Below are 12,810 nucleotides of genomic sequence, written 5' to 3' on the forward strand. Positions count from 1 at the left end.
GCTCCTTATCGACGTTTTCATCTTTTACAGGTAACATCTGTTCCCATTCTAGTCAGGTGGACAGTTTGCCAAGATGTCAATCCAAGTGCTGTTTCAGCTGAGTATCCTCTCAACTAATTTTTTAAGATTTTTTTCCTCAAAGCTTAGATTTTTAATGACCTACGTTGGGGCTTTCTAGTCACTCCCACTATCTCCAGATGTGTAGTGAATATAATTGACAATTTGATGATTTAGAAACACAAAATATACACTCTAATTATTTTGAATCTGTATTATACGGTGTGGTAATACTGCTATAAAAAGGCATTAAAAAAGACAAAAATGCCTCTCAAACCTTCTGATTAATTACAAACCTTTTTATCTCTTCTTAATATTTCATCTTCTAAAATTTGAACGAGTAGAAATAAGCATTCCTGTTAACTGTGAACCTTCTAGATAATCTAGATTTCCTTGTTGAAGGGTATGTAAGAAATGAAGGTACTCATAAATCTATCAAGAGGACAGATAATTGCACAGTAAGTAATTAACTATCTTGATTTGTTCACAGAGTTAAAGCATGTCCATTTGTTAATCATGTTCAATGCCAAGTGTAATTACACATGATGCTGCTCATCAGTGATTATTATAATTATATATATATATATATACATATGTATAAAATGAGTGCAATACAACCTATAATTCAAGTTTTCATGAAGTTTTAAGCTGAAACTTGAAATATGGAACACTGATCATCATTTGACTTTATTTTTCAGGAAGAAGGTATTTGTTTAGGTTCTGAGATAGATGAACATATTAGCTGGCTTCAGCAAGAATATGTGAAAACAGAAAGGGACTGGAGAGAAATTGATAAGAGGATGAGCCAGACTTTGCAAATAAGAAGGAAGCTAATTGGCAACAAAACACCTGTGAAGGACATTCTTAAAATGTTTCCTTTCTTGAAGTGCCCTTATCAGGTATCTTTATTCATTTATAATACTGATTATAGTGTCCAAACTGATTTGTCTCTTTCCTCTCCAAGTTGTAACAGCACTACATAACAAGTATGAATCTCAATAGGCTACAACTAGGACCATTTGCTGAGAATTTCTGGAACCTATTACTAATAACATGCACCGGCCGCCTCAGGTTTGAAGAGTTCCCTGTCACTGGACATACTGCGGAGGCTGGGGACCACTACTTCGGAGTATTTTGGAAGTGTGAAACATTCTCCCTTTGCATGCACTTAGAAAATCAGGGTAGCTTATTAAGGAACTGTCAGTGTGCAATATTAGTCCAAATCTATTTTCTTATGACCCCAAATCACTTCATAAAGGGATCCTAAAATATGTGAAGTCTACGGGGCAATTCAAATCCTCTGCCTCTTAGGTGGCCATTGGAGGGTCCTATCACAACTGCAGTGGAGTTTTAGCTGTAGTAGTAGTAATGAAAGATTCATCAGAGTTTTTACCTGAGTACACGTTTCATAGAATTCTTTAGATGTAATCAAAATGAAGTTTTGCATATTTTTCTTCTTCCAAAAAATCCCCACAAAAATAAGGATTTTCCTGCAGTTTTATTTTATTTTAATAATAATGCCAATAGCAGACATCTGAACTTACTGTTTAGCAGGCATGTTCTTATCACTGTACAGCAACCCTACCTACCTAATCCTCAGCAACCCCACCTGGATTATTGCTTGCTTTCTCTTAACATGGTTTTTGTAATGAGTGTACTTACTGAATAAACTTGTCAACTTTTTGTTTTAAATAAAAAGCTACACATTTCAGGTTTCTTCAGGAAGTACCTCCTTAATTTGGTGATTTGCAACTAGCTGGGATTTTCAATCTATAAAAACCTTGTTGGGCTTCCAAAAATAAAAGCAAGCTTGACCTTACTAACAAATAGCCAGTTAACAAACAATTCCTGTAGTTCCTAGAGTTGCCCCTGCAACACGTCACCGCCCACCACTCATTGCTGCCACCACTGTGCACACAGTCGAGCTTAGGGAGCTGAGGGCCAGGGGTGTGGAGAGAAGCAGCTGGTGTGGGAAGCGGGTCCTAGGAGTTTACACGGACGCTCCATCCGCACCTGTACTCATCAACCTCCTACGCTCAAACTTTTCTCGTGACAGAAAATTAAAAAACAGATACTTTATTAGACTATGTAAAATGTTATCAACTAGGAATTTGTTACTGAGACGTACTGGATGTAGCACAAGTAGGAGGAAGCTGGGTAACACAATTACCAGACAAATTGAAACAATTCTCCAAAGTTTTCAGAAGATCCTTTGAGATGCTGGTTTTCACCTGACTGAGAAACTATTTGAACAATCACAATTTAGAACTTAGGTGAAGTACATAAAAGTCCCCAGCTAATATGATATGTATACCTATATGTTAACAAGTACAATATATATTGATTAAGTTTATAGTAGAGAAACCTGGCAGATTTCATTTTAAACAAGTGATAAAAGTGAAAATTTCCAATAATGGGAGTAATTTCCAATTACCATCTTGTGCTTCCTGATGTGATGAGAAGTGTCAGTCAGTGTTCTTGCCAAAAATGCATAAATCAAGAAGAGACATCATACAAACCTAGACTAAGCGATTGGCTTCTGTCAAGTATGACATTCAAAAATGTCAAGAAATAGGAAAAACCAAGAAGCTCATTCAGACTGAAGGAGACTAAGGAGACATGTCTAAATCCCACACCGTTCTGGCTCAGATCCTGAATTTATGAAGAGCATGACCGGAACAACTGGCAAGCTTGAATGGGGTCTGTGGATTAAATTGTCCTGATTTCGATGGTTATGCTGTGGGTGTACAGGGAGAGTGTCCTTGTATTAGGAAATACACAATAAAGAATTAAGGGGTAAGAGGCCATGTTTACAGCTTACTTTCAAACAGATCAAACGTTAGCATTGGGAGAAGTTGCATGAAGGGCATCTCTCAGCTCTGCTATCTCAGTAACTTTAATGTAAACTTGAAAATAAAAGGTAACAAAATTCCTAGCCTATCTGTGCCCAGGAAAGTGCAGGAAGGTTCGCTGCCTTCATGTTCCACTTCACAACTCCCTGCTGAGAACCCCTGTGTAGGGTGTTCATCTAGATCAATGGTCCTGAAAGGGCTACCTGGTAAGAAAACCACTCTGTCTTTATGAGACCGTGCATTCTGGTTTCTGGGTAACTTTTGGACCTTATCTTTGGGCCATGGGTGACCTACCAAAATAGGAAAGAAATGATGAGAACTGGTGGGCAGTATGTGATTGCTTTTTATAAAGTTTTAGGGAGTGTGACTATTACATTCATTCCTACTATTGGGGCCACTTTGTCAAAAAAAAAAAAAGATGAGGAGGGCACGGTGCTGATGGAATTCCCCGGGAGGTAGGGGGGAATGGGGAAGAACTTAGCCAGTGGCAAGAAAAAGTGGTTCTGAGTCAAGGGGGTGCCATTCAGGTAAGCTGGATCTGCTTCCACCTTGTGGTCAAGTATCTTGTGTGTACTTTGTCTTTCACAGTTTATTTCTATCTGATCTTCCAGAGTCTCTAAAGCTCTCCTTTTCCCTTATTATCCCTGTGAGCATTGTTTTATTTTACAAGGTTTGTTTCCCAAAATGTAAGGTTTCTTCTTCTGCCTCTCGTTGCACCCTGCCCAAACATACAGTGTAGTTTACCTAAAGAACTGTAAGATCCTAGAATTTGAGTTAGGTAACTCAAATGGCTAAAACATACACATGTTCTCTGGAACCCTCATCCAACTGAGTCTGCATCCACAGTTTTCCTTTTACGGGCTCCGGAGTTTGCCATGTCTGTTACCTGTGTTTTTCCCGTTCACTTCGGGCTTTCACTCTTCTCCTCCTCTGTCTGAAGTCTACTTCTTCACTAAAGCTACTCACATGCCTCTTGTGTACTTTAAACTCCATTCAAAGTGTAAAATAATCCTAGAGGGTTATTTACTTCCCTTCCATTAGATTTTCTAGTGATCTGGTATCTTCCTCTTCTTTCAGATGTTCAGAGAATTTCAAGCTCTTACAAGGACAGATATTTATAAGAAAACAAGGCACATTCTGGAATCCTATTCAGAAAACATACTGACTTCTTTTCCAGCGGTGGACAACCCAATCAATGTTGCCTTGCAAGAAAAAATGAAACAGCACACAGATGAGGACACGCTGAAATGTTGGTAAACCTGAGCATGGCGTGATCTGGTCTCGGTTATCTGTGTGATTCAGGGTGATCGGAAAAGCTCTGTTTTGATAATACGTAAAATTTAGTGAAACAACATGTAGCAAAGAAAAAACTTCTCCAACAGGAGGTTTTGGGTATAAATATAAAAAGTCCATTTGGTACTATAAAACTGTATTTAGGGAACCAATAATCTGTTAATTTCATAACCTAAATCACAAGGTAAAGCTTGATAGAAATCACCCTGGCCGAGGGACAGATGATAGAATTCTTACCTTCTCCTGCCCCAGATCTAGGGGGGAAAACATGGGATCTTGAAAGTTTACCAGGTGGGGATGTTGGTTAAAAACCTTGTGAAACATTGAGCTGAGACAGCTAGTTCTTTGTAGAAGGTAGTAGTTTTAAAAAATCTACATGCTTTATACTGGCTTTGCTTACAAGTTAATAAAGGCTTATTTTTACTTGGACCGGAGCATGTTTGCTTTGACAGACATGAAGATGACGGCCACGTGTTTAGTCCTCCCAGACGTTTTTGGGGATGATCCCAGCCTTTTCGTCATTGTGAATGAGAAGGTATGCAATGTTTCAGTGATCACTGGTTTGACTTTTCACAGCTTCCTATTTGAAGGCAGGATGGTGCTCTATTTGAAAGTATGTTTTGTCATTTTTACAAATATATGCTAAATTGCAGCAAGATCATTCATTATAATAAAATAGTTAGATCCAGGCACCTTGCATTATTTCGTTATATTACACATCATACCATCTTTTCTTTTCAGGTACAAGTGTCTACACCTGTGTTAGAAGTTAAGAACCCTTTCGACATTGATGTCTGTGAATTTTCCTTGTATGTAGAAAAAGAGAGACTCTCCAAAGTGGATGACTGTGTCACGGCCTTGGCTGCTCTCGTTGCGGCCTTTCATGTGTTTGGGATCCAGTGTCCAGGACGACTGTCCCAAACCCTCAACTTCCTGGAAACACTGATTTTTGATATGCACAGTCCCTATTTCCCTTGTATGAAAGAGAAGGAGAAGGAAGTAGGATTTCAACATTCAGTCACCTAACAGCATGCCTAGTTATTCACCGATCAGAACTGATCTCGGGGACAGATGAAACTATAAAAAATTCTTTGAACTAGGGTTGTGGTAGATACTAGAAAATCATCGTGTCTCAAAGGTGTGAATAAATGTAATGCCTTCTGTCTTGAACCTTAGATACTTTGTGACAATCTGTAATAAAATACTACTTAATTGGAGAGCTGTTTGAGTTCTAAGGAATTCTATGGTGCAAGTTGCACTCTAATAGGTGCATTAGTTTTTAAAGGACACTACACTTCATATTTGCTCAGGACCTTTGGTTTAGGGGTATGACCTTGTGCTTAACTCAATATGCCCACCTTTGAAAGAATTAATGCCCAGGAACCACATATTTGGGGGCTGGGGGCTGCCTCCTTGGTCTGAACATTGCTTGGAAACATTTTGAACTTGGTATTTTTAGAAGATTCACAAACTCCCTGGTTCCTCTTTCCCCCAGCTGACCTGCGTGGCCTTGGAGTTTCCTTCAGTCACATTTGTGGAAACAAGGGCTGTTTCATTCCCGCAGGCCCCTCACTGCTGGCCAAACTCACTGGCACAGGGCTGATCCTCCGCCACCGGTGTCTGTCTGCCAGTTTCCCTCCTGAAACCTGTCTTTGTGTGTTGCTGCCTCTTTCCCTTGAACTGTACACCTTACCTTCCCACTGGTTCTTACCTTCCCACGTGGTTTCTGGTCTTCCCTGGCCTGGACCTCCAGCATTTGTTTCCCCTGGTTGCCCCTGAGGCTTGTTTGCAACTTCAGGGCGGACCTAGTTTTTCTCTCCCAGGGCCGCTTGGGCACCAGCTGCTAGCTTTCAGGAGCGGGCCCTTCTTAGGCCCACGCTCCAGCCTCTCTCAGGAGTTCTCGTCCTGGTTCCTCATCCAGCCCAGAGTCCCGTGTCCTCATTCATCCAAAAGCATGGTTTTAAGATGCCCCTTGATGTCACCGTCATGGTATCAATGTTACTTACCAGTTGTGATGGATCAGGTTGGTTTAGTGAAGATGCTTAAGTGTGTTACTACTTGCCACCCAATGTGATGAGCATTTTTGGATTACTTCATAAATCAATTTTTAAAAGGTTAAAAAGAATTCATGTAACTTACTGAAAAAAATGTGATAGCATACATCTCTAGAAATACTGCAAAACACTAATACCTTTCTTTGACCATTAAAATGCTTAAGTCAGCGAGATCAAAGAAACTGCAAGACAAACTGCCCACCTCTATCTACAGTGACTGTGTACTAACTACTTCCATGGGAATGGACAGGCAGAGTAAATAATAACTCGGTACATGTCATCTTCCAATGAACTAGCTCCTGTGCCAGTTTCCATCACTTCCCTTTCACTAGAATATGCCTTTGGTTCTTTACCAACTTTCCTTCATTTATCCCAATTACCCCCCAACACTTTTTATATTTCCCAATGTCCTATTTCTCCTCTTGCAGATGAATTTACCGAGTCTTAAAGATTCCTTTCCTTACAAGTTTCACAGTCTCCATGGCTGAAGCTGAATGAAAGCCTCTCTTTGTTCCTTAGGCTGGGGCCAAGGGAGGGGGTGGGTGTACGGGAAACGCAGCGAAGTCTGAACAGACAGGTGACCACGATGGCAGGTTCACATACGCATTATCACCTCTCTTCGTGGTGCATCTGTCTCCAGTGCCTGGCGTGGCCTGGCCACTTGGCAAACACTGCTGGACTGGCCTCGCCTGGTATTGTCTGGGGCTGACGCCCCTGAATCCAAGAGCTGCACAGTGGCAGCCTGGGCTGTCTCGATCTGCAGGCACTGCAGATTGTCTTGCCCAGTGTTCTCTGAAAAAAAAATGCCCTTAGTTGGAAAGGTCCTGCTAGCACATACCAACATGCTGCTTAGAACGAAATGTTTCCAGGAGGATTTAAGTCTCCTTCATTACACATGCTTTAAACCAGAAAGAAGAAATCCCCAGTGGGTGTAAACCCTATCTGACAGAAGAATATTATTTTTGAATTTTTTTGTCATTCTTCACATCCTCTGGAACACAGTGTGGCAAACAACCTGAACCCTGCAGTCACCCCACAGCGAGGTGACACCCACGTACACGGTTCCTGTTTGATATTGTTCCTGTTCTCCTTTGCCCCGCCTAGTTGACAAGCTTTTTTAAAAAATCAAACATGCGTAAAAAAGTATCTGCAATTAAGACTTTATTTCATTCATGTCAGATATAACAAGTGCAATTTGAATGTACAAATTCTTAGCAAAACTTAAAAAAAAGGGAATGAAAACTAACAAAAAATTTGTTTAAGCAGACTCATGCAAAGAAATGAACAGAACACTGCAGATGTCGCTGACCCTGTATTTACCTTTAATGATGACATATGCAAAAGGCTGCTAATAGACTTCCAAAGGGGACATCAAAGGAAATTCTACATCAGGAAAAACAGAGCAACTAAAGACACACAGAACCTTGCCATGAATTCAGACAGCATGCTGCAAACTTACTTCCTACTTTTAAAAAAGACCATCAATAAATGTTCAGTCTTGAAATTAGAAATTACATCCAAAAGCCAATAAAATAATTTACCTTTTTGCCAGAAACGCACACTTGCAAAAGAAACACTACCAGCTATCATTTTATGGGAAATCAAGGGCTTTCATTTAAAGTGCATCTGTATGCTTATACATTGAGGAGAACCCACAGAGAAAGGAATCTCTCCACAATGCAGGTTCTTGAATAACTGTTTTGGGAAGTCACCTCCCTGATCTGTGAGCACTCAGAATCTTTGTGTCTGCTGGTGGCGCTCTCTCACACCTTGCCTTCTCTGTGACACTGATACACTCTCTCTTCAGCCAGCCCTGCAGAACCTTTGGGTTTGCAGAGCAGAGCAAGATTGGAGACAGAGCTCTTGATGGATTAGTGTTTCTATGAACAGGACAAGCCCTTCACTGATCTCTGAAAATCACCCATTATCTCAAACAATTAGAGAGGCTCAAGATAATCTCATAAACAGTTTAAGATCCTTACAAACACCTCCCCCACTCACGTTAACTGCATATTCCATGATATCGCTGGACTCCACAAGAGTCCAACACACGCAGGGCATCAGAGTGTCTGAGACTGGTGCCACTTAAATACATCACCTAGTTTACTTATGTTCATATATTTTTTCAGTTCCATTATTTATATACACATTTTTGGTAATTATAATAAAGATGCTGGTGAAAGTAATTTGTTTAACATTTCATAATACGTGCAAAAGCAAAAACATAGATTTAAAGAAAAGTAATTTTTACAACTATTCGGCCTCAACAAACGATGACAAGCAGTTAGGCAATATCATGATTTGCAAAGTTATACTTGGCATAATGTTGCAATTCAAAATATGGCACAGAATTAATAATACAGATAACCAACCCACTGGCTAAACTTAGCCAGGTTTTGACTATTTTGGTTTAGGTTGAAATTTGATTATATAAAAAGATTCCTGAAAATACTGAAAAAGAAACAGTGTACATGAAAGAGAATTCATCAATGTTTACAAAATGCCAAAAGTTCATACTCTGTCCCATTAACCATAAATAATGAAGTTCCCCTTCACCTCCCACCCCCTAGCCTCAAAAAGATTTACAAAGATCAATTTAGCTCAGTGAACAGAACCGAAAGATGACTGTTGTTAGACAGTACCTGGTTAAAAGCTCAAGCACTTTCGTAAGAATTCATATTGTCTCTGGAGGAATATAAATAATCTGATCGCATTGCTCTGTTGAGTTTTGGAGACTTCTCACTTAGGAGTTATAATTGTCCTTGTGCTTTGAATAAAACATGAGCTTTAAAGCAGAAAGCTGATGGTACTCAAAATTCACCACTTTCAAAGTTCATTGTGAGAGTTCTTCTCTGCAGCCTTGAACATCAGGATAGAATTGAAAATTTTGAGAGCAGGGCCCAGCTTAATGCTCATAATTTTAACAATGTCTGTCTGTGTCATAAGCAGAAACGCTTCTCCATCAATTTGCTGAAATGGGAGAAAAGGACAAAAGATTGTGAATTAACCCAATGTAGTGTCGTGGGAAATATTCAAAGTTAAATTATCTGCTGTCTCACACACAGCAACACTAAAACAGCACAGGTAGGGGTTTGTGTATACAAACGACACTTCCTGACAAACGGATCTCATCTACAACACCACCCCAAATGGGGACTGGGAGCAAAGCAAAGACTCATTCGGTCATCTGAAAAATCAGCTCACAGGAAAGGGGGAGGCACCCACCCCTTCCAGTGATTCCTCTTACTTAGGTGCTGACGCAAGAAGAATTTAGAAAAATGGGGGTACCTCAAATTCGGTTCCCCTCATGACAGGTTCTAGTCTAAAAATTAGAGATGAAAATAGGTACATAAATACTTGCAGCTCTAACAAAGAAATTTTAGGCAAACATATCAGCTACATGCATATATATTTATATATACTTATAAATATATATGTTTATATATAAATATATACACACATACATAAAATAGCCTTCTATGAATACCATGAAGAAAAATTATGATAACATTTCTAGAGTGGCTATAATTACTCTTCATATGCAGAACGGAAGCAAGTACTAATAAGGGCAATCAACAGTGTAGCTGGAAGAACACGAGACTGATGTTAAGAGCTGTGGACTCCAGGTTGGTCCTTCCTCTACTTGGGTAACTGTGAGGAACACCCCTTTCGCTCTGCAACTCTTCTGAGACTAAAAGTCTATGCTCCTGCAGAACAGCGTGCTGTGAGGTTCCGCGATACACCTCTATGAAGACGATGTCTAGTTTAGTGGGCAGAGCAAAGGAGTAGAGTCTTTTTACATGACTTTCAGCTCTTGGGGAGTTCTACCACCTTAAAACAATCAATGCACTTCTTTTTCAGTTTTATCATTTGTAGATCACATGTTTGTTTTTGCCTCAGAGTATGCTGGAAACACTGACAGCAATGCACTATTATGGGTTGAACTGTATCCCTCCCAAATTCCTATGTTGAAGTCCTAACCACCACCCCCCCCCCGCAATATATGGTCTCATTAGGAAACAGGGTCACGGCACATGCAATTAGTTAAGAGGAGGTCATACTAGATTAGACTGGGCCTGGAATCCAACATGACTGGTGTCCTAATAAAAATGGGAAATTGGGGCACAGAGACAGACACCTATCGAGGGAAGACGGTCTGGAGACAACCACCACCATCTGCAGTCCGAGGAGGTCATTTTCCACAGCCCTTGCAATAAGAAACCTCCCTTGCCAAACACTTCTAGCCTCCAGGATTGGGCAACGATACATGTCTACTGTTGAAGCTATGCGTTCAAGGTATTCGTTACAGCAGCCCTAGCAAACAAATACTACTTACTCTCAATTCTGTAAGCAGTTCACTACTAGGTAAAGGCAGATATAATCAAGTAGCTGTTTCTTAAATTTTTCCTTTATCCTCAAAAAACCCCCTATGAAAACCTGTAAATCTAAACTGGCTATACACTTAATCAGCAAGAACCACAGTCATTTTATACCACTTTGATAACAATTATATAGGAAATTACTACTTCTCGACAATGAAACACACTGCTGTCTTTGAAGAGAAGGCAAGACATTCCGATGTTAATTTGAGTATAAGACATGTTAAGTGGCAGGTATGAGAAATGTTCCGCTGTGTTTTGGAGTCATTTGCTTGTGCCATGACAGCCCTCTGATAAAGCCAGGCCAAGCAGAGGGGCAGATCTAATAACACTTCACTCAACCAAGACAGGCCTTGGCAGAATGAATGACCTGAGAGAAACCTTCTAAATCATGAATGAAAATGTCAGCTACCAGCCCAGTTCCCAAGGAGCTCACTACAAAGACTGAATCGTTTTATTAATAACCGTGGGCTCTGTGGAATGTCCTGCTGAGACTGTGTCAGAGTTTAACGTGACAGATGACAGATGAAAAGGACCATTCAGAGCACAGTAAAGCTAGGATCTGAAAGCTAGGTGTGGAACAAAGTTCTGGTAGATCATTGTATTTACGGTCACACTGGAAAGGAAAAGAAAATCACCTGAGGCGAGTGCCAGTCTGTGACATGCGGGCTGCTCTGACGCAAGGCCACAGGACGGACCTCCACGGGGAGGAAGCAAACTTAACTGAGCAAAGCACTTTCTAAGAACCGTGATCACTGCAGCATGTCACTGGGTTAATTTTTGTTTGTCATTTTTGTAGTACATATTATAAAAAAGGCAAGAAGGAGGACTTGGAGGCTGGGGGGCTCCCACCTCACAAAGGTCTTTTCTGATGCTTTCACGCTGCAAACCACTGCAGCAGGCTCTTTGAGTGCCCTTCTCAGAATGTAAAAATGTGAGTACGTTCACACACTAAAAACTTAGTAAACATCTATTATGTTCCAAACACTCTTCTTGGGCGTGGACACACAGCAAAGGAAAAAAACAGACCACAAAAACAAGCAAATAAGCAAATAAAAGTGCCTCATGGAGTTTATATTCTAGTAGTGGGAGATGGACTGTAAGCAAAAAACATGACAAATAAGAAAATTAATTAATAAGTAATTGATAATAATTAATTCTAAAAGGTGGTTAGTGCTGTGGGGAAAAAACCCAGCTGGCTGAGGACTGGGCAGCTGGGATGGAAATTAACCGAGAGTGGTTCACAAAGGCACTTACGAGGAAGAAAAGAAACTCAAAATGTGAATAATTTCCAATTAGATCAACCAGAGAGAAGATAAACCATTCAGAAGAACCAGAGAAATCAGAGAAATGATGTTGAAAATCAGATCCCTGTGCGTTTTAACAGGCATCCATCTAAAGCACACAGGAGATCTGAGCGGGTAATGACACTGGAGACCAGAACCCAGCCTCGGCTCTCCTGACACGCCTGCGATGCTCCGAATTGAGGGGTGTGATTCTCAGCAGTTGAGGGTAAACACAGGAGCAAACGAACAGGTTGTACACACTTATAAACCAGAGACGGCAGATGGTGGAGGAAAGCCTTCTCCGATTGAGATCTGAGGGCTGACTGACTGCTCTGCTTGGAGGAGCCGCAGGGGAGCCTGCATTACTTCCAGGCTGGCAGAGCCCGGGCTCCTCGTTTTCAGGCTCCATAGAGGTGATATTGTTATCCATCACCCGTCACACTGAAGTTCTGGACAGGCAGACGAAAACAACTAAAAAGGAATTTTCCAATAGCTGACTGTAATGAGTATCGCTTATTATAAACATTACTGCTAAATATATAAGATCTGAAGGATCATTTTAATAAGGATGATAATAGGACATATAAGCATCAAATGGATTAGTTAATCTTGGTGCCATTAAAACTATGTTTGAAAATAAGATAATGGGAATCAATTTCCTTGTATTAGAAATAAACTGTTATTTCCTTTTTTGGTTCCTTTCTCTGCTGTAACTACATAGATGCATGTTATTAAGTTTTACGTTCCTTTTTATTTATTTTTTTAAAAATAATGAGTCTAGTGCGATTGCTTTGGGGCATCATAAAGTGGTACGAACATTTCCTTTGCTCTAATCTCACACAAAGACATTTTTATACAACTTACTAATGCTGCTTGTTAGACAACCATC

At 40.3% G+C, this 12,810-nt stretch overlaps 2 protein-coding genes across 12 annotated transcripts in view; one reads left to right on the forward strand and one right to left on the reverse strand.

Moving 5' to 3' along the window:
• SAMD3 (sterile alpha motif domain containing 3) overlaps positions 1-5,419 on the forward strand; it is a 31,520-nt gene extending 26,101 nt beyond the window's left edge. For 2 of the 3 annotated variants that reach the window (XM_037147914.2, XM_037147912.2), the window contains exons 8-11: positions 756-956; positions 3,987-4,162; positions 4,638-4,737; positions 4,944-5,419. In XM_037147914.2, coding sequence (XP_037003809.2) covers positions 756-956; positions 3,987-4,162; positions 4,638-4,737; positions 4,944-5,228 — 762 coding nt within the window. In that variant the 3' untranslated portion in view covers positions 5,229-5,419. The remainder of the gene's footprint in view (positions 1-755; positions 957-3,986; positions 4,163-4,637; positions 4,738-4,943) is intronic. The other variant, XM_037147913.2, reaches the window with a different exon arrangement.
• Positions 5,420-7,405: 1,986 nt separating this feature from the next.
• Positions 7,406-12,810, reverse strand: part of L3MBTL3 (L3MBTL histone methyl-lysine binding protein 3) — a 98,564-nt gene continuing 93,159 nt past the window's right edge. For all 9 annotated transcript variants that reach the window (XM_037147898.2, XM_037147903.2, XM_037147900.2 and 6 more), the window contains one exon: positions 7,406-9,226. In XM_037147898.2, coding sequence (XP_037003793.2) covers positions 9,083-9,226 — 144 coding nt within the window. In that variant the 3' untranslated portion in view covers positions 7,406-9,082. The remainder of the gene's footprint in view (positions 9,227-12,810) is intronic.

The sequence above is a fragment of the Artibeus jamaicensis genome, unplaced genomic scaffold (assembly GCF_021234435.1).
Source record: "Artibeus jamaicensis isolate MK-2021 breed Jamaican fruit bat unplaced genomic scaffold, CSHL_Jam_final contig_387, whole genome shotgun sequence".
Lineage (NCBI taxonomy): Eukaryota > Metazoa > Chordata > Mammalia > Chiroptera > Phyllostomidae > Artibeus > Artibeus jamaicensis.